We start from the raw sequence: 27,619 nt of genomic DNA on the forward strand, positions 1-27,619 counted from the left end.
TTTAAGAGAACTAGAGTTGGAAATGGAGCCTGAAGATGTGACGGAATTTCTGCATTTTCCTGTAAAACTTGAGTGGCATCATGGAAAGAAATAGTGTCATCAGTAATCTGAGGTGTCAAAGGTCATTTAATATGTCATGTTCTTGACAATTAAGTTTGCATGGTAATTGACTTATGTGTGTTATAAAGATAGAATGAAGAATCCTAATTAACTGTGCATACTTTATGGTTTGAAACTTAATGAAAATGTTCCACATTCATGTTACAACTTAATAAACAAATTTTATTCCTGGTAATAGCTCAGGATAGGATTGATTGGGCTGTTTTACTCAAGAGGGCAGTTGGAGACTTCAGTAAGTTTGGGTTGAGTCCTGACTGCTGGAAGGCAGCCCTTATGAGATTTCCAGACAATTGTCAATCTAGATGCATTTTACCTGGCTTCTTGGCTCTGTATGATTTAATTTTGGTTTGTAAATAACCTTATTTTACCTCTTCAAAATGTTTCCTTAACTTAATCTCACAGATTTAAACTTTGAGAAGAATAGTTCAGTTTCCCGATATGGAGCCTCTCAAGTTGAAGATATGGGGAATATAATTTTAGCAATGATTTCGGAGCCTTATAGTAAGTACTGCTGTTAAAACAACATGGTCCTGGAATTTGACCCCACCATCTTTTCTTCAACTATAGTTTTGAATTTTCTTCCAACAGCTTTGTCTCTCTAATAACTAAAACGATGACTTATATTTTCTCATTTTTAGACCACAGGTTTTCAGATCCAGAAAGAGTAAATTACAAATTTGAAAGTGGTACTTGGTAAGTATTTGAGTAATATTCATTTGAGCTTTTTGAGTATTATTTTTTCTGTTTATATTTTTTGCTTCATATTATGATTAACTCCTTTTGTGTCTTAGTAACTTTACTAAACAATTTGGCTATCATTTCATATACTGTTAGGTAATCTATAAAAGGAAGTTGTATTACTGAAAGTAAGCTTGGATATTGGAATTAAAATTTAACAAAATATTGGTATCTTCAGTCAGCTGTGATATATGACCTTAAGTACTTCATGTATAAGTTAGAATCTGTTAACTGTTATTTTAGTCTTCAGAACTATCTGTCTGGACAAGCATAGTTTCTCATACCTGTAATTCCAGCACTTTGAGAGGCAGAGGAGAGAGGATCATTTGAGGCCAGAAATTTGAGATCAGCCTGGGCAACATCATGAGACCCCCATCACTACAGTAAAAATAAATTAGCCAGCCATAGTGGTACATACATAGTTTTAGCTACTTGGGAAGCTGAAAGTGGTGGATCCCTTGAGCCCAGAAGTTTGAGGTTACAGTGAATTGTGAATATGCCTCTGCCTAGATGACAGAGTAAGACCCTGTTTAAAGAAAACAACCAAGGCTCTGTGCCTGTAGCTCAAGCGGCCAGCCACATACACCTGAGCTGGCGGGTTTGAATCTAGCCTGGGCCCACCAACAATAATGACGGCTGCAACCAAAAAATAGCCAAGTGTTGTGGCAGGTGCCTGTAGTCCCAGCTACTTGGGAGGTGGAGGCAGGAGAATTGCTTGAGCCCAGGAGTTGGAGGTTACTGTGAGCTGTGATGGCACGGCACTCTACCCAGGGCAACAACTTGAGGCTCCGTCTCAAAAAAAAAAAAAACCAAAAAAAACGCCATTCATCCTCTCACTTGGAAAACTTTCAAAGGAAAATCATACTCTTTAATAGAGTTCATGATTTTTACTGAATTTTAAGTATGCTCTATCAGTTTTTTACTTTATAGCAAAGAAAATAACTGGGGAGGAATGTGAGGTGATAGTATCTCTGTACCTGTTGAAGTTTATGAATCATTGTAGTGAATTGTGTGATGCTGCCTGATGCAAATAGAAGCTTCTACAGCTTTAGAAGTTAGAGAGATTTTGAGACCTATTTAGTTGTGGGGAAAAAAATGACTCATTAAGATGGGTGTGGTGGCTTAGGCCTGTAATCCTAGCACTCCTGGAGGCCGAGGTGGGCAGATTGCCTGAGCTCACGAGTTCGAGAACGACCTGAGCAAGAGTGAGACCCCATTTCTAAAAATACCCGGGTATTCTGGTGGGCGCCTTTAGTCTCAGCTACTTAGGAGGCTGAGGCAAGAGAATTGCTTGAACCGAAGAGATTGCCACAGCACACTACCGAGGGTGAGAAAGTAAGACTCTGTCTCAAAAAAAAAAAAAAAAAAAGAAAGAAAATGTCATGAAAGAACTGAAAATACGAACTTGGGAGGGCTAGAACATCCAAAGGTGTCAAAATATATTGTAGGTGATTTGTAAATGACTCATTAGAATTTGGGGACTCTTAAGCATTTCAATAGACACTCTCAGTGCTATAGTTCCCCTGTTTGGTCTCTGTTTTTTTTTTTTTTAATTTTAATAAAACATTTTATTCAACCTAGCATATACAAAATATACTTTCCACATGTAAACAATATAAAAAATTATTACTGGGATGTCTTACATTCATTTTGTATACCATGCTTTCAAAATCTGGTGTGTGTTTTATACTTAGGGCAAATCTCAATTTGGATTACACACACAGGTGTTACACACAGAGCAAGTGTGTAATAGTCACACGTAACTAGTGGCTACCATGTTGGACATGGCAGATAGAGACCACTTCCATCATTAAAGAAGTTCTGTTGAGGAGTGCTGCTCTAGGCCATTAGAACCAGTGACCACGAACACTGACATGGACCTTTCCGTAAAAGCCAAATGCTTTTACGGGTCAGGAAAGTGAGAGTCAGAAGGAGAGAGCCAGGGTAAGGCATTAAAGAGTGGTGGGGACTGAGGCCAGGAGAGAGTTCATGCTCTAATGGTCCCTGTTTTTTTTTTAATTTTTTTTATTTTTATTAAATCATAGCTGTGTACATTAATGCAATCATGGGGTACAATGTGCTGGTTTTATATACAAGTTGAAATATTTTCTTTTTTTTTGTAGAGACAGAGTCTCACTTTATAGCCCTCCGTAGAGTGCCGTGGCCTCACACAGCTCACAGCAACCTCCAACTCCTGGGCTTCAGCGATTCTATTGCCTCAGCCTCCCAAGTAGCTGGGACTACAGGCGCCCGCCACAACGCCCAGCTATTTTTTGGTTGCAGTTCAGCCGGGGCCGGGTTTGAACCTGCCACCCTCGGTATATGGGGCCGGCGCCTTTACCGACTGAGCCACACGCGCCGCCCAAGTTGAAATATTTTCATCGAACTGTTTAACATAGCCTTCACAGCATTTTGGTCTCTGGTTTTATATTGGAGATTGTTTGATGGCAGATTCCGTCTATGCACATATTTTTGATGGTAGTTAAAGAGCTTGCTTTATTCTGATACTAAATTTTGCTGCCAAACTAAATGTAAACCACACTGTGTACTGGTTAGATCTGAGAGTGGATTTAAACCTATCCTTGGTCTAGGAACTTTTAGGCCCTGAGGCTGCTGGGAGAGCTTTGCTTCCTCAACTGCTTTTGAGTTTAGGGCAAACCAGCAGCTCCTCAGCTGATGGTTGGCTGAGTGAGCTGACTGTGTTGGACCTGCGTAGGCAGCCATTTTCCTATAGTGAACTACCTAAAGACACCTTGTACTTTACTTAGATAATTTTTGAGGTTATAAAGAGAATCAAGTAGTACTGCAAATCAGTCTGAACTTGAAATGCTTAAGACCCCATATACAATTAGGTAGATTCTCTTCATGGGGTAATACATAGGTGTCAGTCTTGCTAGCATTAATTGTGCAACCTGGAGTTCTGCTTCTTCCACAGCAGCAAGATGGAACTCATCGATGATAACACTGTAGTCAGGGCACGAGGTTTACCATGGCAGTCATCAGATCAAGATATTGCAAGATTCTTCAAAGGACTCAATATTGCCAAGTTGGTTTTCTATACTTCTATTTTAATTTAATGATCCCAAAGGGATAATGGGGTTCCTTTTTTCCCTCACTGTTATATATTTTTTCTTTCTTCTACTTGCCATCTATTTTATTATTCTCAAAGGGGAGGTGCAGCACTTTGTCTGAATGCTCAAGGTCGAAGAAATGGAGAAGCTCTGGTTAGGTTTGTCAGTGAGGAGCATAGAGACCTAGCACTACAGAGGCACAAACATCACATGGGGACCCGGTATATTGAGGTATGTTCTCACAACCTGAGACTCTGAACGTCTTGAATGAGTGTTAACAAATGATGGAAGGCTCAGAAACTGCATGATTAACTTTCTTTTCTTTCCTTAGGTTTACAAAGCAACAGGCGAAGATTTTCTTAAAATTGCTGGTGGTGAGTATATTTTATGTGATATAGCTGTAGTTAATAATAATCTAACATTTTGCATGTTTAGCAATGGAGCATGGGAATAGTTATTTTTTTTTTTTTAACTAGAGTCTCGTTCTATTGCCTGTGCTAGTGTGCTGCGGTGGTGTTCTCATAGCTCACTGCAAATTCAAACTCCTGGGCTCAAATGGTCCGCCTGCCTCAGCTTCCTAAGTAACAAGGACTTACAGGTGCCTGCCACCACTCTTGGCTAATTTTTTTTTTTTTTTTTTTGGAGACACAGTCTCATTCTTGTCACTCTGGGTAGAGTGCCGTGGTGACATAGCTCATAGCAACCTGAAACTTCTGGGCTTAAGCAATTCTCTTGCCTCAGCCTCCCAAGTAGCTCCCACAGTGCCTGGCTATTTTTAGTGGCTTCGCTCTGACTCAGGCCAGTCTCGAACCTGTAAGCTCAGGCAATCCACCTACCTCAGCCTCCCAAGTGCTGGGATTACAGGCCCCTGGCTAATTTTTTAATTTTCAATTTTTTTTTTTGTACAGACAGGGTCTCATCTTGTTGCCCAGGCTGGTCTTTGAACTTGGCCTCAAGCAGTCCTCCCAACTCACCTTCCCAAAGTGCTAGGATTACAGGTGTGAGCCCCTGAGTCCAGTTAGGATACACACACACATATATATAAAAATAGGAAGAAATTTCTAAAAGTATCAGTGAGCTTAATGTCTAACACTTGCCCTAAGGCTTGAGCCAACCTACTGTAGTTACAGTCATTAAAAATAGTACTATATGGGGCTGCACCTGTGGCTCAGTGGGTGGGGCGCCGGCCCCATATACCGAGGGTGGAGGGTTCAAACCCGGCCCCGGCTGAACTGCAAACCAAAAAATAGCTGGGCGTTGTGGCGGGTGCCTGTAGTCCCAGCTACTCGGGAGGCTGAGGCAAGAGAATTGCTTAAGCCCAGGAGTTGGAGGTTGCTGTGAGCTGTGTGATGCCATGGCACTCTACCGAGGGTGATAAAGTGAGACTCTGTCTCTACAAAAAAAAAAAAATAGTACTACATGAAATGTGAAATGGTCACATTTGCAAGTCGTATGCAAAGGAAAAGGGTAATTCTTAGAAGAAATGAGTCTGAAAATTGCTTTAAAACAGCTTACTTCAATACCTTGGTTTGTTACATATCTGCTTCTAGCTTTTCTTTAAACTTAAGTCATCAAGAAACATGGTGGTTTGGGGCTTCTTGTATTTTTGGTTACAAAATATTTTGGGTAATATGGTTAGAAAGTGGGTGGGGGGAGCACATATAGTCCAATTATTGAGTGATTTGTAACTTTAAAACCTGAAAGTAATGGATGCATAAAATGTTAGCACAGTAGTTATGGCGTCAGCCACATACACTGAGGCTGACAGGTTCAAACTCAGCCCAGGCCAACTAGTCAACAGTGACAACTGCAACAAAAAATAGCCGAGCGTTGTGGCAGGTGCCTGTAGTCCCAGCTACTTGGGAGGCTGAGGCAAGGGAATCGCTTAAGCCCAAGAGTTGGAGGTTGCTGTGAGCTGTGACGTTATGGCACTCTACTAAGGGTGACATAGTGAGACTGTCTCAAAAAAAAAAAAAAAGTTAACTATGCTTTGTCTGATCTTTTTCCTCTCTATATATCTTCTTTGTAAGTTTCTATTGTTTGTTCATATTGTTTCATAACTTCCTTTTAATATGAGTGTCTTCCTATGTTACTGAATTTTCTTAAGTGTTAATTGAAGTATAGTATTATGTGTGCTATAATGTTTTTAAACATCTCTGTTGGGCATTTAGAGCTTATTTCCAATTTTTCGCTTTAGGTAAGTTGTGAATATTTTTCAGTCTCTGTATGAGCCGCTCATAAGGATAATTCTCTAAAAATAGGGTGGCTGAATTGTAGACCTTTTTTTTTTTTTTTTTTTTTTTTTTTTTTTGTAGAGACAGAGTCTCACTGTACCGCCCTCAGGTAGAGTGCCGCGGCGTCACACGGCTCACAGCAACCTCTAACTCTTGGGCTTACACGATTCTCTTGCCTCAGCCTCCCGAGCAGCTGGGACTACAGGCGCCCGCCACAACGCCCGGCTATTTTTTTGTTGTTGCAGTTTGGCCGGGGCTGGGTTTGAACCCGCCACCCTTGGCATATGGGGCCGGCGCCCTACTCACTGAGCCACAGGCGCCGCCCGAATTGTAGACCTTTTTAACAAGTCTTTGACATGGGTTGTCAAGTCATGTTGGGGTAATGTGAAGAACATTTATACACCTGTGTTACATAGCCCTAGTGAAATTTTTGCAACTTAAAACTTTTAACGGCATCTTGCTAACACAATTTACTAGTACAATTTTGTTCTCATTCATCTTTAAATAAATCCTGAGGCTTAAAGATGCAGGCTTTAATGGATTTCCAGAGTTCCAAAGCAGTGCTTGATATCGGTTGGGGATAAATGTACCTATAGTTGCTTTGCTCTTACCTGGATCCATGGGTTCCATGAGAGATGTGCTACAAATTTTTTTTTTTAATAATTTTATTTATTTATTTATTTATTTTACAGTTTTTGGCTGGGGCTGGGTTTGAACCTGCCACCTCTGGCATATGGGTTAGTGCCCTACTCCTTGAGCCACAGGCACCACCCAATGTGCTACAGATTTTAAATGGCAAAGTTAACTAGTTTTCATTGTGGCCTGAATTTAATTCTGTATGGGTAGTATGATAAAAGTTTGCTGTTAAGGAAAAAATCTTACTAGTGTATGAGTTTGAAGAATATACATTTAGTATTTTTTTCATGGCAATATGTCTAAAATGCTTCACTTTTATTTAAAAAATTTGTTTTTAGAGATCGGGGTCTCGCCATGTTGCCTAGGCTGGTCTCGAACTCCCGTTCTAATGCGTTCCTCCCACCTCAACCTCCCAAATAGCTAAGATTTCAGACGTGAGTTGCTGCATCTGGCTCTAATGCTTTGCGTTAGGCAGAATGTTGATAAATACTGAAACCAGATCGCCCTATATATTCATAATATCTCTGCTTCAGTGTGTTTGAATTTTTCTTAATAATTAGGGAAATGACAAAACCCAAAGAATTACCTACCTAATTCTCATAGTTTATGAGGTAGGCAGTTTTATGTACAAGGAAACTAAGACACACAGTTAAGTTTTAGGGAGATCTTACCCTAGTAAACAATAAAGCCAAAATTGGACCCAGGTATTGTATCCATGACTTGTTTAGGAAGGATAGAAGAGTGCTCCATGACTTAATTGTCCAGCCAGCTTTCTAGATTAAGAGGATGTCTTATAAAAATAGGGAAGAGTTTGAAATTTGGCAAAAGTATTCTCACTCCTGGGATGTTTATAAATTCAGTAGGAATTAGTGTCTTTATTATGAATTCAAGACATTGTCAGAAACTGTCTTTTAAATTTGAAGAAGTTGATGTCTTAACTGTTTGTCTCCATGCTTCTTAATATTTGTTTTCCCTAGGTACCTCAAATGAGGTAGCCCAGTTTCTCTCCAAGGAAAACCAAGTCATTGTCCGCATGCGGGGGCTCCCTTTCACTGCCACAGCTGAAGAAGTGGTGGCCTTCTTTGGACAGCATTGTCCCATTACTGGTGGGAAGGAAGGCATCCTCTTTGTCACGTACCCAGATGGCAGGCCAACAGGGGATGCTTTTGTACTCTTTGCTTGTGAGGAATATGCACAGAACGCATTGAGGAAGCATAAGGACTTGTTGGGGAAAAGATACATTGAACTGTTCAGGAGCACCGCAGCTGAAGTTCAGCAGGTTGGTCTGTAAGAGTATGTTAGTATCTTTGCATTCATTTCTGCTTATCTCTGAATATAATCCTTTATTATGTTAAAATAAAACTTGGAGAATACAGGAAGTATAATTAAGTGAAGACAGGCTTTATTACAAAACCAAAAAATAGTGTCTGTTGCCCTATACACACATAGACAACATACTGTGTTTTTATAAAATTGGAATACTGCTGTAGCTATACTTCTGTAGTCTGTTAAAACCTCTATGGCTCAGCACCTGTGGCTCAAGCAGCTAAGGCGCCAGCCACATACACCTGAGCTGACGGGTTCGAATCCAGCCTGGGCCCACCAAACAACAGTGATGGCCACAACCAAAACTATATGGTAGGGCGGTGCCTGTGGCTCAAAGGGGTAGGGCGCTGGCCCCATATACCGGAGGTGGCAGGTTCAAACTGGGCCCCAGCCAAAAAAAAAAAAAAAAAAAAATAGATTTAGGGTGGTGCCTGTGGCTCAACGGAGTAGGGCGCCGGCCCCTGCCACAAAAAAACTGCAAAAAAAAAAAAAAACAAAAAAACCCAAAAAACAAAACTATATAGTAGAACCTCAATAGTTGGCCACCTCAAGTTGACTAAAGTTCATATTCAGACATGTACCACGTGTACGTGTCAGTACAGTAGGCCTACATCCTTATATCAACCACCTCTGTATATTAACCAGTTTGTTACAGTCCTTGGATGCTCAGCTTACCAAGGGTTAAATATTTTGACAGCTTACTCATTTCTAAAAAACTATCTTTAAATATCTCTATTCCTAGATTTACATTTAGACTGCTTTTTACCTACCATAAGAAATTCCTACACAAATATGTTTATATCTGATTTCTGTAGATATAGACTGTGATATTTTAAGGTTTTTAATGTCTTGCCAAATTATTTCCCAAAGGTCTTTATCAGTTTTTTTCCTACTAGTGACCCATGTACTATTTTATTAGCTTTAGAATTCAGAGTTTTATTTGTTTAAGACATAAAAGGGGTTGTCACTTCCCCAACATGTACTAAGGTCTGAGCTTGAAACCACCTATAGAAATCTCAAGCCTTTCAATTATTTTTTACTTATCAAGTGAACATGTTTTTAGGGGTCAGTGTAGTTTAAATCTGTACCTTATTTAAAATTTATATGAAAAATTTTGAATCTCCGGGCAGTGCCCATAGCTCAGTAGGTAGGGCGCCGGCCACATAACACCGAGGGTGGCAGGTTTGAACCGGGCCTGGGCCAGCTAAACAACAATGACAGGCACAACAGAAAAATAGCCGGGCACTGGGGTGGGCACCTGTAGTCCCAGCTACTTGGGAGGCTGAGGCAAGAGAATCGCTTAAGCCCAAGAGTTTGAGGTTGCTGTGACGCCATGGCACTCTACCCAGGGTGATAGCTTGAGATTCTTATCTAAAATATGCTACATGTCTTCAAGGACAAATATATCCATTCTTCCTAAACAGGAAGCAAAAATGCAGACTTTGTTTTAGTTCTTTAAACCAGAAGAACGGTTTCATGAAAACCAAGGTCTAGAATTGACTACCCCAGGGCCTGGGTCTACTGTGCCTTGGTCTGGAAATAGAATAGGCTGTCTCTGTGTTTCCACTGAAAGGGGATCTTGGGTGTGCTCTCTCTCCATGACTCCATCTCTAATGATTTCACAAGTGTGGAGTAGTCAGCTCTTTCACTGTCTTCTCTTCATTACTAATAATCATTTCAGTCAGTCAGTATTTGATTACTTCCTATTTGGCAGGTATTATAAGGTGCTTGCTCTATTACCTGTCTATCCTAGGTTGATTTTTTTTTTTTTTTTTTTTGTAGAGACAGAGTCTCACTTTATGGCCCTTTGTAGAGTGCCGTGGCATCACACAGCTCACAGCAACCTCCAACTCTGGGCTTAGGCGATTCTCTTGCCTCAGCGTCCTGGAGTAGCTGGGACTACAGGTGCCTGCCACAACGCCCGGCTATATTTTTTTGTTTGTTAGTTTGCTGTTTGGCTGGGGCCGGGTTTGAACCCACCACCCTGTAGAATATAAATGTCTTAACACAATAACTAAGAAAATGCCAGGAAGGCTATGTTAAAAAAAATAAAAAAAATAAATAAAAAAATGATTTTTCTGGGGGAAGGGGTAACGAGGGAGGGGCAGAGAAGGGTTGGGGTGCTCTCACCAAATGGGCATGGGGTTGGGGGTGTTTGGCACACCTTTTGTATGTGGGACATAACCCACTACCTAACAAAATCAAATATTTTGGCTGTTTGTACCCTCACATTAACCTAAAATAAATTTACTTTTCAAAAAAAATAAAAACCCTCCACCCTTGGACTGAGCCACAGGTGCTGCCCTAATTTTTTCTTTTTCTTTTTCTTGCTCTTTCCTATTGTTTGTGCTTCATTTGGATGATTTGCATAATTTAAGTCCTCTTGTGTCTTTGTCAGAGCATTTCTTTGGCTGTGCTGTTTCTTTTTTGTCACCTCTTACTCAGATAACAACTAAATAGGGTGTGAGTGGGGAAAGTAATCCATATTTTGGAAAAGGATTCATTGATTCTTCTATATTTTCAGTTTATGGGATGTTAATGGAAGCAATGGTTAAGTTGATCAGAAAACCTGGGGATGCCACAAATGGCATTGAGTTAGGTGGCATGCTCTAAACTTATGTAAAAGTGGACTTGTAATATGCATTTTACCTAGGATCAATCCTTTGTCCAAAATGTACCTGACTTACCACCTGTTCTTATGATAACTGAATTCTATGAATTTAAGATCCTGAAGATCTTGTCTTGCCTTTGTCTCAAATTCACATGGAAATGAAATTGCTGTATTGCTGTTTATCTTTATGGTTATCAGATGATATTTTTCATTTCTATATTATTCAGCTACTTTGCCTTGTGCTATTAAGCAGTATTACGTTTTAACATAGTCTTCAGTCAGTGTTTGGACTGTGGTTCCTTTAATGGGTCATTCTATTCTTTTGAGACAGTCTCTGTTGCTCCAGGCTAGAGTGTTGTGGCATCAGCCTGTAATGCCTGGGGAGGGCCTCACAACAACCTCAAACTCTTGGGCTCAAGCAATTCTCTTGCCTCAGCCTCCCAATTAGCTGGAACTACAGGCACCCGCCAGAATACCTGGCTAATTTTCCTATTTTTAGCAGAGATGGGGTCTCTTGCTTTTGCTTAGTCTGGTCTCACACTCCTGAGCTCAAGGGATCCTCCCCCTTCAGGCTCCCAGAATGCTAGGATTACAGGTGTGAATCACTGTGCCTGGCCTGGGTCATTCCATTTCTTGGGTGTGGAGGTGGAGTATGAAAATGATATTAAGGGGAACACTGGTGAAATGAAATCTAATAAATTACTATAGAAGTTCACATTTAGTGAAATGTCCAGGTTTTTATGAAAATTGCAGCCTTTAAAGGTATTTGTACATACCAAGGTACATAAAGACACATTTTTCCAGACAGGCATTACCTTAATATAAGTGCGTTGCTTTGAGTGGTGTATGACTCATTGTTTAGTTGACAGTAGTAAGTATCACTCTTTCACGGCTGAAATGCATGAATCTGGTTCTCCATCATTGCTTCTCAAAGTTTGGTGCACTTTTGAATCACTTGGGGATTTTATTCAAATACATATTAATATTTATTAGGTCTGGGGTGGAGCTGAGATTCTGCATTTCTAACAGATCTCTGAATTGATGCCATTGCTGGTCTGCAGACAGCAAAGGAGAAGCAAGGCTCTAAATCACTTCTGTTTTGCTTTGAGTACAGGTGCTGAATCGATTCTCCTCGGCCCCTCTCATTCCACTTCCAACCCCTCCCATTATTCCAGTACTACCTCAGCAATTTGTGCCTCCTACAAATGTTAGAGACTGTATACGCCTTCGCGGTCTTCCCTATGCGGCCACAATAGAGGATATCCTGGACTTCCTGGGGGAGTTCTCCACTGATATTCGTACCCACGGTGTTCACATGGTATTGAATCATCAGGTAAGAAAGCCACTTACAGAAAACGTACTTGCTTATTCTTACTAGCAAAAACTCTTTCCCAATAAAAACATACAAATAGTTGTCAGTAATACACTAACTCTTTCAGGAAAGATTTTATTGTAAATGCAATAGATCTTTAGGATGAACTCTAAAACGAAAACACTATCATTAGTGTAACTCAATTTCAGCTCTATTCTTTCATCTTCCATCAAATTGTCAATAGCACAAGGTAGGAGTCACACATGTTAATAGTATCTATATAATTTTTTCTGTTCCGCTCTGAACTCTTTAACTCTGTGGTTCATAATGTGAAAACACTACAAATAAGCATGCCTGTGTTCCAGAGTGTTTTGTATCCACTGACCATTCAGAAATGGTGCATTTTATTTCATGTATATGTTAGACATAAAATTATATTCAGTAGGATGCAGAAAATTCAATTAGGACTCTGTCCATACTACCTAGAACAGGATTGGGTCATAATAGGCTCTCAGATATATTAATGAATGAATTGCTGAAAAGCCTCTATTAAAATCTAACTGATCTTTTTTTCTAGTATGCAAATGTAAAGTATTTCCTAGTTTGTTGTGATTTTTTTTATTTAGGTAAGATTAGTTTTATTTGCTAGAAAATATAATAGTATTTTCTGATATCGTAAGCAGGATAAAATTTTTCTTTTTCTTTTTTTTAAATTTTGAGACAGAGTCTCAAGCTATTACCCTGGGTAGAGTGCCATGGCATCGTGGCTCACAGCAACTTCAAACTCTTGGGCTCAAGTAATCCTCTTGCTTCAGTTTTTCTATTTTTAGTAGAGATGGTGTCTCGACTTTGTTCAGGCTGGTCTCAAACTTGTGAGCTCAAGGAATCCACCCGCCTCAGCCTCCCAGGGTGCTAGGATTACAGGCGTGAGCCACCAACCCCAGCCCAGGATAAAATTCTAAAAATCCGCAAGCCTTATAGTTACAATTAAAACCTTGGAATTCTTTATTAAAAGCAACATTGTATTAATTTTTGAAAATAAAACTTTTGACCATTATGGGTTGAATATAGGCCAGTATGGGGAATAGTAATTTTTTTTCTAAACAGTTAACTTCCCACCTTTTCTTTTCACTTAAGAGATTTGATCTCTTTCATTATTATTATCTTGTCTTACTGGGAAGCATATGAGATTGTGTACAAAGAGTCTAAAGAAATCAGAGAACCTTCTGAGCCCTTACTTTCTATATTAGTTTCCTTCTATACCAGCACATGCTCATTTTAACTTGTAATAAGTCAATATTGTTTTTTTTTTTTTTTTTTTTTTTTTTTTTTTGTAGAGACAGAGTCTCACTTTATGGCCCTTGGTAGAGTGCCATGGCATCACACAGCTCACAGCAACCTCCAACTCCTGGGCTTAAGCGATTCTCTTGCCTCAGCCTCCCAAGTAGCTGGGACCACAGGCGCCCGCCACAACGCCCAGCTATTTTTTGGTTGCAGTTCAGCCAGGGCCGGGTTTGAACCCGCCACCCTCGGTATATGGGGCCGGCACCCTACCAACTGAGCCATAGGCACCGCCCAATAAGTCAATATTGTTATACAGCTTGTTGTGTGACCCTCTAAGCATGATTCACTAGTAAGAGTTCTTTGAATAAAATATTCCACAAAACAGTATCATCAGGGAATTGTTTGATTTCTTTTTTAGTCTCCCTTTCTTTTTTTATTCTTTTCTTTTTTTTTGAGACAGAGCCTCAAGCTGTTGCCCTGGGTAGAGTGCTGTGGCATCATAGCTCACAGCAACCTCAAACTCCTGGGCTCAAGTGAGTCTCCTGTCTCCGCCTCCCAAGTAGCTGGGACTACAGGCGCCTGCCACAACACCCGGCGTTTTTTTGGTTGCAGCCGTCATCGTTGTTTGGCGGGCCCGGGCTGGATTCGAACCTGCCAGCTCAGGTGTATGTGGCTGACGCCTTAGCCGCTTGAACCACAGGTGCCGAGCCTTAGTCTCCCTTTCAAATAACCTTGGGCCCATTACTCTTGGATTAACAACAGTGGACCAATGTGTCTCTCCATGACCCATGTGACCTATTGTGATTACACTGGATGAAAAATGTTTCTTTGATGATAAGCTCTTAGCTGCCTTGAAGATGTTAGGTTTCCGTCTTGGACTGGGTTTGTTGCTAATTTCCCTGGTAGTTGGTAACTCTTATGGTAACTTGCATGGTAATAGTTTGGAGTAAATAGTCCCTAATAGTCCCTATGGTTTTAGGAAAACCGTAAAATGAGAAAACAGTCTTATACAATGGTTGTCTTTTTTTCCCCCATAAAATGTTCATGATCTATAAAACTAAGATATTCTTAGTTGTGTAGCTCTGCAAAACAGAAATTTATGGGCTTGTTTTTTTATCTTACTAAGCTATTACTAATAGAAAATGTCTAAGAGCACCTGTTTGACCAACGTTTAAGGTGGAGCTGCAAGGGAGTGGATGAGAGAAGGGCTCCCAAGCAAAGCTGATGACACAGTTCTCACTAGCCATTACTATGCTTGGCAGCTCCCAGTCCTTACCTCTACACCACATTCCAACCTAGGCTGCAGGGAAAAGTGAAAGGACTTTGGCATGTTGATGAATTGGAACAGACAGCTGATATGTAAAGCTCCAATACTGATTCTGTTACTAGCCCTTCTCAAATTGAATGAGATTTAATCAGATTTTTCAGAAGGGAAAAAACCCCAATATACTATCTTATATTTTGAAACTGGAGTCACAAGGAGACTCTTTCAGAAAAGTGTACATCTGATACTAATTAACAGAAACCAAAAAGGATCATGTTCAGCTATGAGCCCTCAAAACTGTTCTTCTACATTTTGTGGGCCATTCTGGTGATTAAGTGATGAAATACAAGTCAGGTTTTAGTAGATCATACTGTCACCCAGATTTTGTGGCTAAAATGACTGTACTATGGGTGATTGTCATTTTGCATGTTTTGTAAGCAACCATTTCCTTGTTGAAGGAGACAGTCTCCTTTTGTTCTTATTCTTCCCCACACACTCAGGGCCGCCCATCAGGAGATGCCTTTATCCAGATGAAGTCTGCGGACAGAGCATTTATGGCTGCACAGAAGTGTCATAAAAAAACCATGAAGGACAGATATGTTGAAGTCTTTCAGTGTTCAGCTGAGGAGATGAACTTTGTGTTAATGGGGGGCACTTTAAATCGAAATGGCTTATCCCCACCGCCATGTAAGTTACCATGTAAGTTTTTCTTGGGTCTTGGCACTATTCTACGCTATATGCTGGTAGGTGCTTAAGCTGCTTTTGTAACTTTCTATGTCCCTGGTTCTTTCTGAGGCAGGTGAGGTGATTACATAAGGCTTTCTCATCTGAAATCGGTAGTATCTGGTAATCATTTAAGACCTTGGTTGTGGACACCCATAATTAGTGATGCTGCAAATAGCTCCTTTCAAATTATATTCTTGCTTTTACAGTGATAAGCACTTGATTTCTGAAGCTTAGTGTGCTCCAGATAAGCACTGACTCTGGGAGGCAAGCTGGCTATGTGGATAATCTGTGTACGCATTTAAAGATAAAGTAAAAGTATGGCTGGATTTTTTTTCTCTTTTTTAAAACACATCAAGCTTTAAGAAGAATGATTTGATACAAATTTTGTGTTTAACTTTTTGAGCATCAAGTTTTATTTATTTATTTTTTTTGAAAATGGTAACCTAGAGAGTTTCTATTGCTTTCCAGGATATCTGGAATGAGCAAGTTAAAAAATATAAATGCGTAATTATGTCAACAAATTAGCCAAAGTTTTCATTGAATCACAGGATCAGTGCTTAATTTCAAGCCATGCTCTTGCTCATTGGCACCTGGGTGCAGACCATCTGGAATCCTGTTTGAGAGGAATAAGCCCTGTAGTCTAGAGACCAAGTTCTAGTTAGTGACTAAGAAATGCATATTTGGGGATCTATTATGAAATTTTCACTTTTGAGTAAGACATACCTTTTTAGGCCTACGGGTATGTTTAAAGAATGCAGTAGTTGGAATGCAGTTCAAAGAAAGCTAAGAAAGTAAACTGGATTTGTGTTCCCAATTCCAATAAAGTGGGGGAGGAGGTCACTTTTTAGTAAAGAGGGGTCTATACCAATAATCCTGTTTGGTAAAATATTATTTGCAGAATATTTGGTGGGGCTTAATCCTTTTTCCCTTGGAGTTTCTAAATGCTAATATTCCATTTACCTGCTGCTTGCTATGGTGAATATCTTAGAGTTGATCATTCATGAGTATCAAATTTTGAAGATTTATAATTAAGATATCTTAAAGCAATCCTAGTTGTATGTTTCTGTCCAGAAACCAGTGATAATGTCAGCAGATTTTGTAATATCTTTTAGTGATGATCTGTCAAGCATTGGTCAGGTAAAGGAATTTCGCCTTCATGTGTGACCCAAATTCCTCTTTTGTGATATTCTTTTACTTCACTCTTCCTGGTGGAAAACTGGTCATTGTGGACTTTGCTCATCAGACTTTAATTTCTTCCTTCTTCCCTCTGTGCTTTACACCTAAAATTAAAAACAAACAAACAAAGAAACTTAATGTTTTACATAGGAAAATATTTCTGTAGGGTGAAAGGTGGGATGAGGGAAAAGAAATTACTTAATGGGTACATGTACATTTTTGGGGCGATGGTTTCACTGAAAGCCCAGATGTCATCACTGTACAATATGTCCATGTAACAGAAATGCATTTGTATCCCTTATATTTAAACAACAAAAATTTTCTGTAATTTTTGTTACCTTTAATATACTGAAAACAAGGATAAACATTTTAACAAAAATCTGCCTGTTTGCCCTTTTATGTTCTATTTTTTTTTGTTTGCCCTTTTAGTGAAAGAGTTTTCTTTCTCAAAAAATTAGAATTTCCATTTATAATACAATATTATGCCTGTTGTATTGGATCCTTTTTTCTTGCCAACACAGTTTAGATGATTGCCTAGCTATGTAGAAAGCACACAATTCAGAGAAATTGCATATGTTTTTTTATGTAATTTCAAGGACTAAAATAATCAAAATAGTAACTGGTTATCAACCTCCAATGAAGAAGGTCCTATTGAATTTAACAAAGAAATGTTGCTAAAGTCTCATTGACTTTCTTTCTTTTTTTTTTTTTTTTTGCAGTTTTTGTCTGGGACTGGGTTTGAACCCAGTCACCTCTGGCCCATGGGGCCGGTGCCCCTCATTGACCTTTTTTTTTTTTTTTTTTTTTTTTTTTTTGTAGAGACAGAGTTTCACTTTATGGCCCTCGGTAGAGTGCTGTGGCCTCACACAGCTCACAGCAACCTCCAACTCCTGGGCTTAAGCGATTCTCTTGCCTCAGCCTCCCGAGCAGCTGGGACTACAGGCGCCCGCCACAACGCCCGGCTATTTTTTGGTTGCAGTTTGGCCGGGGCCGGGTTTGAACCCGCCACCCTCGGTATATGGGGCCGGCACCCTACCGACTGAGCCACAGGTGCCGCCCTCATTGACCTTTTTTAATGTTTATCATCTTAATCTATGCTTATATATCTGATTTTCTCCTAAGACTATAAGAATAACTATTCATTCAGCTGAGGAATGCCCAAAGCTTCGCAGTCTAATCTCTGCTTATTAAAAATGCCTGCCTTTCTTTGTTTTGAAGCAGAACTACATATACCTACTATCTATGCTTGTCTTACTGGTATGAGGCAGTATTCTGTAATGAATTGCCTAATAGTTTTGAAAACAGATTATTAGCACAGTCTGTATCACTTTCTATATAAGATTTAAGTGCCTCTGGCTCTGTGCCCGTGGCTCAGTGAGTAGGACGTGCTAGCCACGTAACACTGAGGCTGTAGGGTTTAAGCCCAGCCCAGGCCTGCTAAACAACAATGACAACTGCAACTAAAAAAATAGCCAGGTATTGTGGTGGGCGCCTGTAGTAGCTGGGTCCCAGGTTCTCGGAAGGTTGAGGCAAGAGAATTGCTTAAGCCCAAGAGTTTGAGGTTGCTGTGAGCTGTGATGCCACAGCACTTTACTGAGGGCTACATAGTGAGACTCTGTCTCAAAAAAAAAAAAAAAAAGTCTTAAGCGCCTCATTTATATTGTTGGCCTTTCTGTGGGCTCTTCTTAAAAATTTTTAAATTTGAGACAGAGTCTCTTTCATTCTGTCATCCTGGGTAGAGTGTTGTGGCATCATCATAGCTCACAACGGCCTCAAACTCCAAACTCTGAGCTCACGAGATCCTCTTGCTTCAGCTTCTTGAATAGTAGGGACCACAGGTGCTGGTCACAACACCTGGCTAATTTTTCTGTGTTTAGTAAAGATGGGGTCTTGCTCTTGCCCAGGCTGGTCTCCAACTCCTGAGCTCAAGGGAGTCACCACATTGGCCTCCCAGAGTGCTAGGATTACAGGCATTAGCCTCTATACCCAGCCAAAAAAAAAAATTAATTTTATTTATTTATTTATTTTTAGAGACAGAGTCTTACTTTGTGGCCCTCGGTAGAGTGCTGTGGCGTCATAGCTCACAGCAACCTCCAGCTGTTGGGCTTAGGCGATTCTCTTGCCTCCCGAGTAGCTGGGACTATAGGTGCCCACCACAACGCCCAGCTATTTTTTTTATTGCAGTTTGGCCGGGGCTGGGTTTGAACCTGCCACCCTTGGTATATGGGACTGTCGCCCTACTCACTGAGCCACAGGCCCCGCCCCCCCCCCCCCCCCCATTTACAAAAAAATTTTTAGGGTGGCTCCTGTGGCTCAGTGAGTAGGGTGCCGGCCCCATATACCGAGGATGGCGGGTTCAAACCCAGCCCTGGCCAAACTGCAACAAAAAAAATAGCTGGGCATTGTGGCGGGCGCCTGTAGTCCCAGCTGCTTGGGAGGCTGAGGCAAGAGAATCGCGTAAGCCCAAGAGCTGGAGGTTGCTGTGAGCTGTGTGATGCACAGCACTCTACCAAGGGCAGTAAAGTGAGACTCTGTCTCTACAAAAAAAAAAAAAAAAAAAAAAAAATTTTAATAATATTTTATGTGTTTTGCTTTCTATTGACTCTTTAAGGGTTGGGATCATAATTTTAAAGTTTATAGGTATCTAACATGTAGCACAGTTTTGGGTGAGTATGAAAGAGGCATACGAAGTTGAATATATTATCATCAGGTTGGTTCTTGGTTTATGTAAACAGATTCAGCTGGTTTATACATCTCCACAGAAATGTAGAAACACATAAGAACAGAAGACAATTTGAAGTAATCTAGGAAATTTTCATTGAAAATGTTATCACTTGGGTGAGGGGAGGGAGTTCAGTAGCTTCCCACCGTTGGGTACAATGCATGGATATATGACATACTGCCTGGGTGTAGGACCCAGCTGCAGTTGACTTTTAACATTTCATTTGGAAATTTTATAACTTAATGGTTTGTACTCCCATATTGATCTGAAATTTAAAAAAAATTGCTTATTTCTTGGGCCTTTGCTATTTGCAAAATATGGTGATTCTAGGTATGAAGCTTGTAAGTTCAGTCAGCTTCCTCTATTGAGTACTGATGGCCTGGTGGATACTTGTATTAACGTCACATGTGAAAGGTAATGAACCGCAACTGGTCTGACTTTATAAGCCTAGAAAAGATCTTTGTTTGTTGGAAGGCAAAAGAACTGGGGCCCATTTTATATTTAATCTGAGCCACCTTCTTATCACCTGATTCCTCAGGAAGACCTGAGCCTTAGTTTCTTTAGGGCTATTTGCTAGGTTGGATTTTTTTTTTTAAAAATTGGTCTGAAGATATGGATTAGCTTTAAAGCTCATTTTCTGGGTTTCTTATAATGAGAAATATTCAGAATAAATTACTCCTTTTAGGAGTTAGTTCACTTGGGCACAGCCGATGCTTTGACATACACCGTACTGCTGAAGAGTGTTTGATCATTACATGTTCCACTTCGTGGCTTTAATGCTAGCACGTATGTGTCATCTGTTACAAACATGTCTCAAAGACACTCTCTTTGCTTATAGGTCTGTCTCCTCCCTCCTACACATTTCCAACTCCCGCAGCAGTTATTCCTACTGATGCTGCCATCTATCAGCCCTCTGTGGTCCTGAACCCACGAGCACTGCAGCCCTCTACAGCATACTACCCAGCGGGCACTCAGCTCTTCATGAACTACACGGCCTACTATCCCAGGTAAGGCTCTGAGGGAAGTGGAAATGAGGGACACAAACAAAGGACTCCTTTTATAGCCTGTGCTGGAGCTCACAAAAGAATATTGTCTGCCACACTGAAGATTAGCATGGCAAGCAACAGCTTCTGGTTATATCTTGGACCAAGAAGGTTGTTTCAAGACAAACCGAAAGAAGTTTATTTTTTAACTATATATTGACAATGTGCTGTTTTAAGTTACCTACATGTACGACTTAACTTTTATCACTGGATCATAGCTGAATAGCTCTGTAATCACTATAGGTGGCAATATCATGTAAATGGATCATAAATGAGAAAAATTCATAATAGGAACAATTATATTTCTATTGGAAGGAGGTGTTATGTTGTCTTATTTTTAATGGTAAAGATTTGATTGGCCTGAAGGGAACAATTATATTTTTAAGTAGCATGAATTTATATTTTGCGGGGCCTGTATTCTTTTCTCCCTAAATCCAGAATTAGATTAGTTTTTTCTTAGTCAGTAATTTTATATCATTTATTCTTTTAAGCTGTATTCAATATCTGGGAAACCCTAGGATATGGAGAGAATGTTGTTGGTTTAAGAGTTGGGAGACCTGAGTTTTAGTCACCTGTTCTAACTGGTTCAAGTCACCTAACATTTCTGGATTTTTTTTTTTTTTTTGGAGACCGAGTCTTACATTGTTGCCCTCAGTAGAGTACCTTGGCATCACAGCTCACAGCAACCTCAAACTTTGGGTCTCAAGCAATTCTCATACCTCAGTTTCCAGAGTAGCTGGGACTACAGGCACCCACAAAAACTCCCGGCTATTTTGTTGTTGTTGTTGTTGAGACAGCGTCTCACTATGTCACCCTTGGTAGAGTGCCGTAGCGTCTCAGTTCACAACAACCTCAAACTCTTGGGTTCAAGCGATTGTCTTGCCTCAGCCTCTCAAGTAGCTGGGACTACAGGTGCCCACCACAATGCCCAGCTATTTCTTTTTTGTTGCAGTTGTCATTATTGTTTAGCAGGCCTGGCTAGGTTCGAGCCTGCCACCCTCGGTGTATGTGGCTGATGCTGTAACCACTATGCTATGGGTGCCGAGCTGCTCCCGGCTATTTTTAGAAAGGAGGTCTTTCTCTGGCTCAGGCTGGTCTTGAACTTGTGACCTGGGCCTCCCAGAGTGCTAGAATTGCAGGCATGAGCCACTGTGCCTGGATCCAAAACAAGTTTGTTTTGTTTGAGACAAAGTCTTAGTATGTCACCCTTGGTAGAGTACTGTGGCATCACAGCTCACAGCAACCTCCAACTCTTGGGCTTTAGCGATTCTCTTGCCTCAGCCTCCCAAGTAGTTGAGACTACAGGCGCCTGCCACAACACTCGGCTATTTTTTTGTTGCAGTTGTCATTGTTGTTTTAGGTGGCCAGGACCAGTTTTGAACCCACCAGCCTTGGCATATGTGGCCGGCGCCCTACCCACTGAGTATAGGCGCTTCCCCAAAACAAGTTTTGAAGAGTTTTTATTTATTTATTTTTTTTGTAGAGGCAGAGTCTCACTGTACCGCCCTCCGGTAGAGTGTTGTGGCATCACACGGCTCACAGCAACCTCTAACTCTTGGGCTTATGCGATTCTCTTGCCTCAGCCTCCCGAGCAGCTGGGACTACAGGCGCCCGCCACAACGCCCGGCTATTTTTTATTTATTTATTTATTTTTTGTAGAGACAGAGTCTCACTTTACCGCCTTCAGTAGAGTGCCATGATGTCACAGGACTCACAGCAACCTCTAGCTCTTGGGCTTCCATGATTCTCCTGCCTCAGCCTCCCGAGCAGCTGGGATTACAGGCGCTCACCACAACGCCCGGCTATTTTTTGGTTGCAGTTCAGCCGGGGCTGGGTTTGAACCCGCAACCCACGGTATATGGGGCTGGCGCCCTACTCACTGAGCCACAGGCGCTACCCTCGGCTATTTTTTTGTTGCAGTTTGGCCGGGGCTGGGTCTGAACCCGCCACCCTTGGCATATGGGGCCGGCGCCCTACTCACTGAGCCACAGGCGCCACCCATTGAAGAAGTTTTTTTTTTGTTTAGCCAATAAACAGTTCATACTTTATTTATTTCTTATTTATTTATTTTTGAGACAGAGTCTTACTTTGTCACCTTCAGTAGAGTGCCCTGGTGTCAAATGAGCTCAAACTCTTGGGCTCAAGTGATCCATCCCTTTACACCAGCCTCCCCAGTAGCTGAGATTATAAGCACCTGCCCCAATGCCCAGCTACTTTTTATTTATTTTATTTTATTTATTTATTTTTTGAGACAGAGTCTTACTATGTTGCCCTCGGTAGAGTCCCATGGCATCACAGCTCATAGCAACCTCAACTCCTGGGCTTAAGCAATTCTTTTGCCTCAGCCTCCCAACTAACTGGGGCTACAGGCGCCCACCACAGTGCCTGGCTATTTTTTGTTGTTGTTGTTGTCCATTGTTGTTTAGCTGGCCTGGGCTGGGTTTGAACCCACCAGCCTGGGTGTATGTGGCTGGTGTCCTACCCACCACGGGCGCCACCACCCAGCTAGTTTTTAGTGGTAGGGTTTTGCTCTTGCTTAGGCTGGTTTGGAATTCCTGATCTCAAGCAATCCACCTGTCTTGGCTTCCCAGGGTCCTAGGATTACAGGTATGAGCCATTGGGCCCAGCCAATTTACTTTATTATAAAGTAAAATTTCATTTGGTATAAACAATATTGTTCAATTTAAACCTTAAAGTAGAGTGGGTAGGGTGTCTCACACCTGTAATCCTAACATTCTGGAAGTCGAGGCCAGTTGATCACTTGAGCTCTGGAGTTTGAAATCAGCCTAAGCAAGAGGGATACCATGTCTATACTAAAAATGGAAAAAGTTAGCTGGGCATTATGGGTGCCTGTAGTCCTAGCTACTCAGGATGCTGAGGCAAGAGGATCACTTGAGCCCAAGAATTTGAAGTTGCTATGAGCTAGGCTGACGTCATGGCACTCTATCTTGGGCAACAGAGTGAGACTCAGCCTCAAATAAATAAACGAATGAATGCCATTTATACTATACTTTGATCCCCACCCCGAGCTATTTGACTAAATATTTTTGCATACACCAATATTTTAGACTTTGGATAAGCAGCCTGGAACTAATCCCTGCAGGTGCTGTGTTCCATTGTACTATTTTTATTTCCCCTTCTAACATTAAGTTTTATAGTAGATTTGAAGACTTTGGAAGTTCGCTAGTTGCAGTGAAGTTCATAGCCACTTTTAATTGCACTTGTTCATTTTGTTAGGATTTTTTAAAACATTAATGCTATTGAAAATATTCTTCATTCTGCTGGGGGAAGAAAACTGGGGAGAAAGCCCTAAAAGCTGTCAGCTAGCTGGCTTTTGGTGTCTTGAAAAGGCTCAGAAGTAATTGTTCGTAGTTGAATACTGCGTGGGTGCCCTATCCCAACCCCAATCTTTCACCTTCTCTGGGATCCTGTGACAATTGTTGCTGGTGTGCTCTGGTTATAGCAAGTTCTTTGTCTAACTTTCTTTATATCATCAGCATGTCTGGAGTGGAATGCGTTGTACGTCGGAATGGCAGGTGCAGTTCTTTCATTGACTTGCCACATGAGCGATAATACAAGAAAGAATCTGAGAAATGAGACCATAAAGTTTGAGTTGAAGTCCCCATTGTAGGAGGAACTGATATTTGTGGCTTAATGGATCCTTTAATTTAACCTGCCTAAATTAATGTTTTTTTCTACTTACAGTTTTAAAGTTCATAATGTGCTCATTATTAATTCCAGGAATATGGAAGTATGAGTAAACATAAAGAGCCCTATTTTCTACACCTCTGAGTCCAGAAGTAACTATTGTTATCTAACAATAAGCGTGTGTGCGTCTAAATGATGTATACTTAACATGCTCTGCCCACTTGTTCCTTTTTTTTCCAAGTTCCTAGTGTGTCATTGATTTCTTCCCTAGGATATAGTTATACAGGGTGTTGATAAACTTCATGTGCAGTTTAAAATAGTTATGGTTCATTGTTGACTTCTTCATAATGTCCCAAGTGTAAAAATACACCATAATTTAGCAGTTGCTTTATTTTTAGACATCTACACTTTAAATTTATTCTTCTATTAAGCAAAATTTTTATGGATCTTCAGATATTTATATTTCTGTTGAACATTATTATAGAAGTATACTTTTTCAATCGAAAGTTATGTGCAAACATAATTTTATGTGCGAACATGAACTTTATGGGCACCTTGTATATGTGTGTATACATATATTGCATTTTGAGACTGGGTCTTGCTATGGTATATAGGTTGGACTTCAAATCCTGGGCTCTGGTAGTCTTCCCTCTTCAGCTTCCCTGTGTAGTTGGAACTGCAGGCACAAGGAAGATACCTGCCTCATGTGTTATATGTAAGGTATGTAAGAATTAACCCCTAGTGTATTTAATTTTTGGAGACAGTTTCACTTTGTTTCCCTTGATAGAGTGCTGTGGCATCATAGCTCACAGTAACCTCAAACTCCTGGGCTCAAGCAATCCTCTTGCCTTATCCTCCCAATTAGTTGGGACTAGAGATTACATGTTCTTATTCATACTGCTTAATCTGGACATAATATAGATATATTTAAAGAGCAAATTCCAAATATAAAATATTTTACAATTTTGGCAGAGCAACAATTAATTTCTAACCTGACATGACTATAGAGTAGCTGAGATTATTGAAAAACTTATTGTAAATGTTCCAAGTATGTTTTGGCTTAGTCTCTAATACTCAGAAAATCTGAAATAGCATGAACCTCTGGAGTTTCTTCTTAATTAAAAAGTTTTTTTTTTTTTTTTTGGTAGAGACAAAGTCTCACTGTACCGCCCTCGGGTAGAGTGCCGTTGCGTCACATGGCTCACAGCAACCTCTAACTCTTGGGCTTACGCGATTCTCCTGCCTCAGCCTCCCGAGCAGCTGGGACTACAGGCGTGCGCCACAATGCCTGGCTATTTTTCTGGCCGGGACTGGGTCCGAACCTGCCACCCTTGGCATATGGGGCCGGCGCCCTACTCACTGAGCCACAGGTGCCGCCCTAATTAAAAAGTTTTAAATTCTCTTCTTTAAAAAAAAGGTAAAATACTAGTTTGATTTCAGGGTAATTTAATGTTACTTTAAAACATTAAGTTTTGCTGTGACTCACTCCTGTTATCATAGCACGCTGGGAGGCTGAGGCAGGAGGATCCCTTGAGCTCAGGAGTTGGAGAACAGTCTGCACAAGAGGAAGACCCCCATCTCTACCAAAAATAGAAAAACTAGCTGGGTGTTGAGGTGGGCACCTGTAGTCTCAACCACTCCAGAGACTGAGGCAAGTGGATTGCTGTTTTTAATTATTTTATAAGTTTAACTGCGCAAAACTAATTGAGCACATTCTCTGTGTAGCGTACTAGGAATATTACAGTTAGTAGAACAGGGATTTTTGTCTGGTACACAGTAGCTTACAGAATTTGTGTATAGTCAGTGACTTTAAAGACTCCTTCAGCTAGAGGGCTTTTGACTGTTTTATCTCCTCTGTGTTTGAAATTTTGGAGATAGGTACTGTGGCATGCTTCTGTAGTCCCAGCTACTCAGGAGACTGAGTATCATTTGAGTCCAGGAGTTGAAGACCTGCCTGGGCAACATTGCATGGTTCTGTCTCTCAATTAAAATAACTAAGATTTTAAAAAATATATAAACTTTATAATAGTATTGCTCAGACAATATAGGGTCTTTCATCATAAGGATTTGGATTATTTGAGGAATAATTAAAGAGAAAATATGAACCAAAGAATTGCTGTTCTTTTTCCTCCTGTCTTTTCCTGAGTCTTTAGCAGTATAAATAAGCAATATGATGATCTTGAAGGCATGTGTGTGTTAAGTGGCTTTTGTTTTCTCTTTTCTGTGAAGAGAATCCTTGGAAGAGGGTTTTGGTTATCTAGTGACTGATAGCTTAGCATGTGATACAATAGAATTACAGCAGGCTTTCTGTTAATGTCCACTCTTCTTCTTTTTTTAGAGACAGTCTTATTTTATCGCCCTCGGTAGAGTGCCTTGGTGTCACAGCTCACAGCAGCCTGCAGCTCTTGGGCTTAGGTGATTCTCTTGCCTCAGCCTCCCAAGTGGCTGGGACTACAGGCGCCTGCCACAACGCCCGGCTATTTTTTGTTGCAGTTTGGCCGGGGCCAGGTTTGAACCTGCCACCCTCGGTATATGGGGCCGGCGCCCTACTCACTGAGCCACAGGCATCGCCCAAAGTCCACTCTTCTAATCACAAAAACTTAATTGTGTCACATCTTTTTCTTCAAAAAGTGTCTTTTCCTTTGTATCCAGTCTGTAGCGCAGGTGAGAAATGTGCTGATTTTTCAAACAAGGACTAACATAAATGTTTTGTATGTGTTGTATTGCCTTTTGCAGGACACTGAAATTAATAACAACCTCTTGAGTAAACATTGGGAACAAGACAAGATTGACTTTTTCTCATGAGTGATGCTTTATTTGCATGCTCATGTGAAGATTTATGATGGGGAAAACCCATGTTCTTTCTTGGGGCGTCACAATTTCTTGTAATGTCAGCTTATTTTTTGCCTAAGCGATAAATTATGTGTCTTAATTATGTGTCTATAATCTAGAATTCTTTGCAGTTGAATGAAAAGAACATCTCTGTAAGATGACCTCATTTCCTTTTTTCTTTTGCAGTTTTTGGCTGGGGCTGGGTTTGAACCCACCACCTCTGGCATATGGGGCTGGCGCCCTACTCCATTGAGCCACAGGCACCATCTACCATTTTCTATTTTTAACTTAACCATTTTTTTTCTAGTTTACCTGTTTTATTTATTTTATTTAATTAATTAATTAATTTATTTTTAGAGACAGAGTCTCACCTTGTCGCCCTCAGTAGAGGGCTGTGATGCCACAGCACCCTCTAGCTCTTGGGCTTAGGCAATTCTCTTGCCTCAGCCTCCCAAATAGCTGGGACTACAGGCACCCGCCACAACGCCCAGCTGTTTTTTGTTGCAGTTTGGTGGGGGACGGGCTCGAATCCGCTACCCTCGATATATGGGGCTAGCACCCTACTCACTGAGCCACAGGCGCCGCCCTTGTTTACTGTGTTTTTTTTTGCAGTTTTTGGCTGGGGCTGGGTTTGAACCCACCACCTCTGGCATATGGGGCCAGCACCCTACTCCTTTGAGCCACAGGTGCCACCCTCGTTTACTGTTTTAATTGAAATTATTGAAATAAATACATCTTCACATATAGTTGTAATAAACAGCACAGAGAGATCAGGTGTACGCTTTGCCTGGTCTATCCCAATGCTAACATTTGGCACTTTAGTATCTTTTTAATATTTTTGTGGAGGGGAGTGGTCTTACTTTATTGCCCTCAGTA

At 40.8% G+C, this 27,619-nt stretch overlaps 1 protein-coding gene across 8 annotated transcripts in view; it reads left to right on the top strand.

The window, feature by feature from the left end:
- Nucleotides 1–27,619, top strand: part of ESRP1 (epithelial splicing regulatory protein 1) — a 76,723-nt gene that overhangs the window by 19,495 nt on the left and 29,609 nt on the right. For 5 of the 8 annotated variants that reach the window (XM_053558814.1, XM_053558815.1, XM_053558812.1 and 2 more), the window contains 9 exons: nucleotides 523–621; nucleotides 759–813; nucleotides 3,794–3,904; nucleotides 4,028–4,160; nucleotides 4,261–4,303; nucleotides 7,777–8,078; nucleotides 11,851–12,069; nucleotides 15,097–15,295; nucleotides 20,059–20,227. In XM_053558814.1, coding sequence (XP_053414789.1) covers nucleotides 523–621; nucleotides 759–813; nucleotides 3,794–3,904; nucleotides 4,028–4,160; nucleotides 4,261–4,303; nucleotides 7,777–8,078; nucleotides 11,851–12,069; nucleotides 15,097–15,295; nucleotides 20,059–20,227 — 1,330 coding nt within the window. The remainder of the gene's footprint in view (nucleotides 1–522; nucleotides 622–758; nucleotides 814–3,793; nucleotides 3,905–4,027; nucleotides 4,161–4,260; nucleotides 4,304–7,776; nucleotides 8,079–11,850; nucleotides 12,070–15,096; nucleotides 15,296–20,058; nucleotides 20,228–27,619) is intronic. The other 3 variants (XM_053558813.1, XM_053558818.1, XM_053558811.1) reach the window with 1 other exon arrangement.

Source organism: Nycticebus coucang, chromosome 13, assembly GCF_027406575.1.
Source record: "Nycticebus coucang isolate mNycCou1 chromosome 13, mNycCou1.pri, whole genome shotgun sequence".
Classification (NCBI taxonomy): Eukaryota; Metazoa; Chordata; class Mammalia; order Primates; family Lorisidae; genus Nycticebus; species Nycticebus coucang.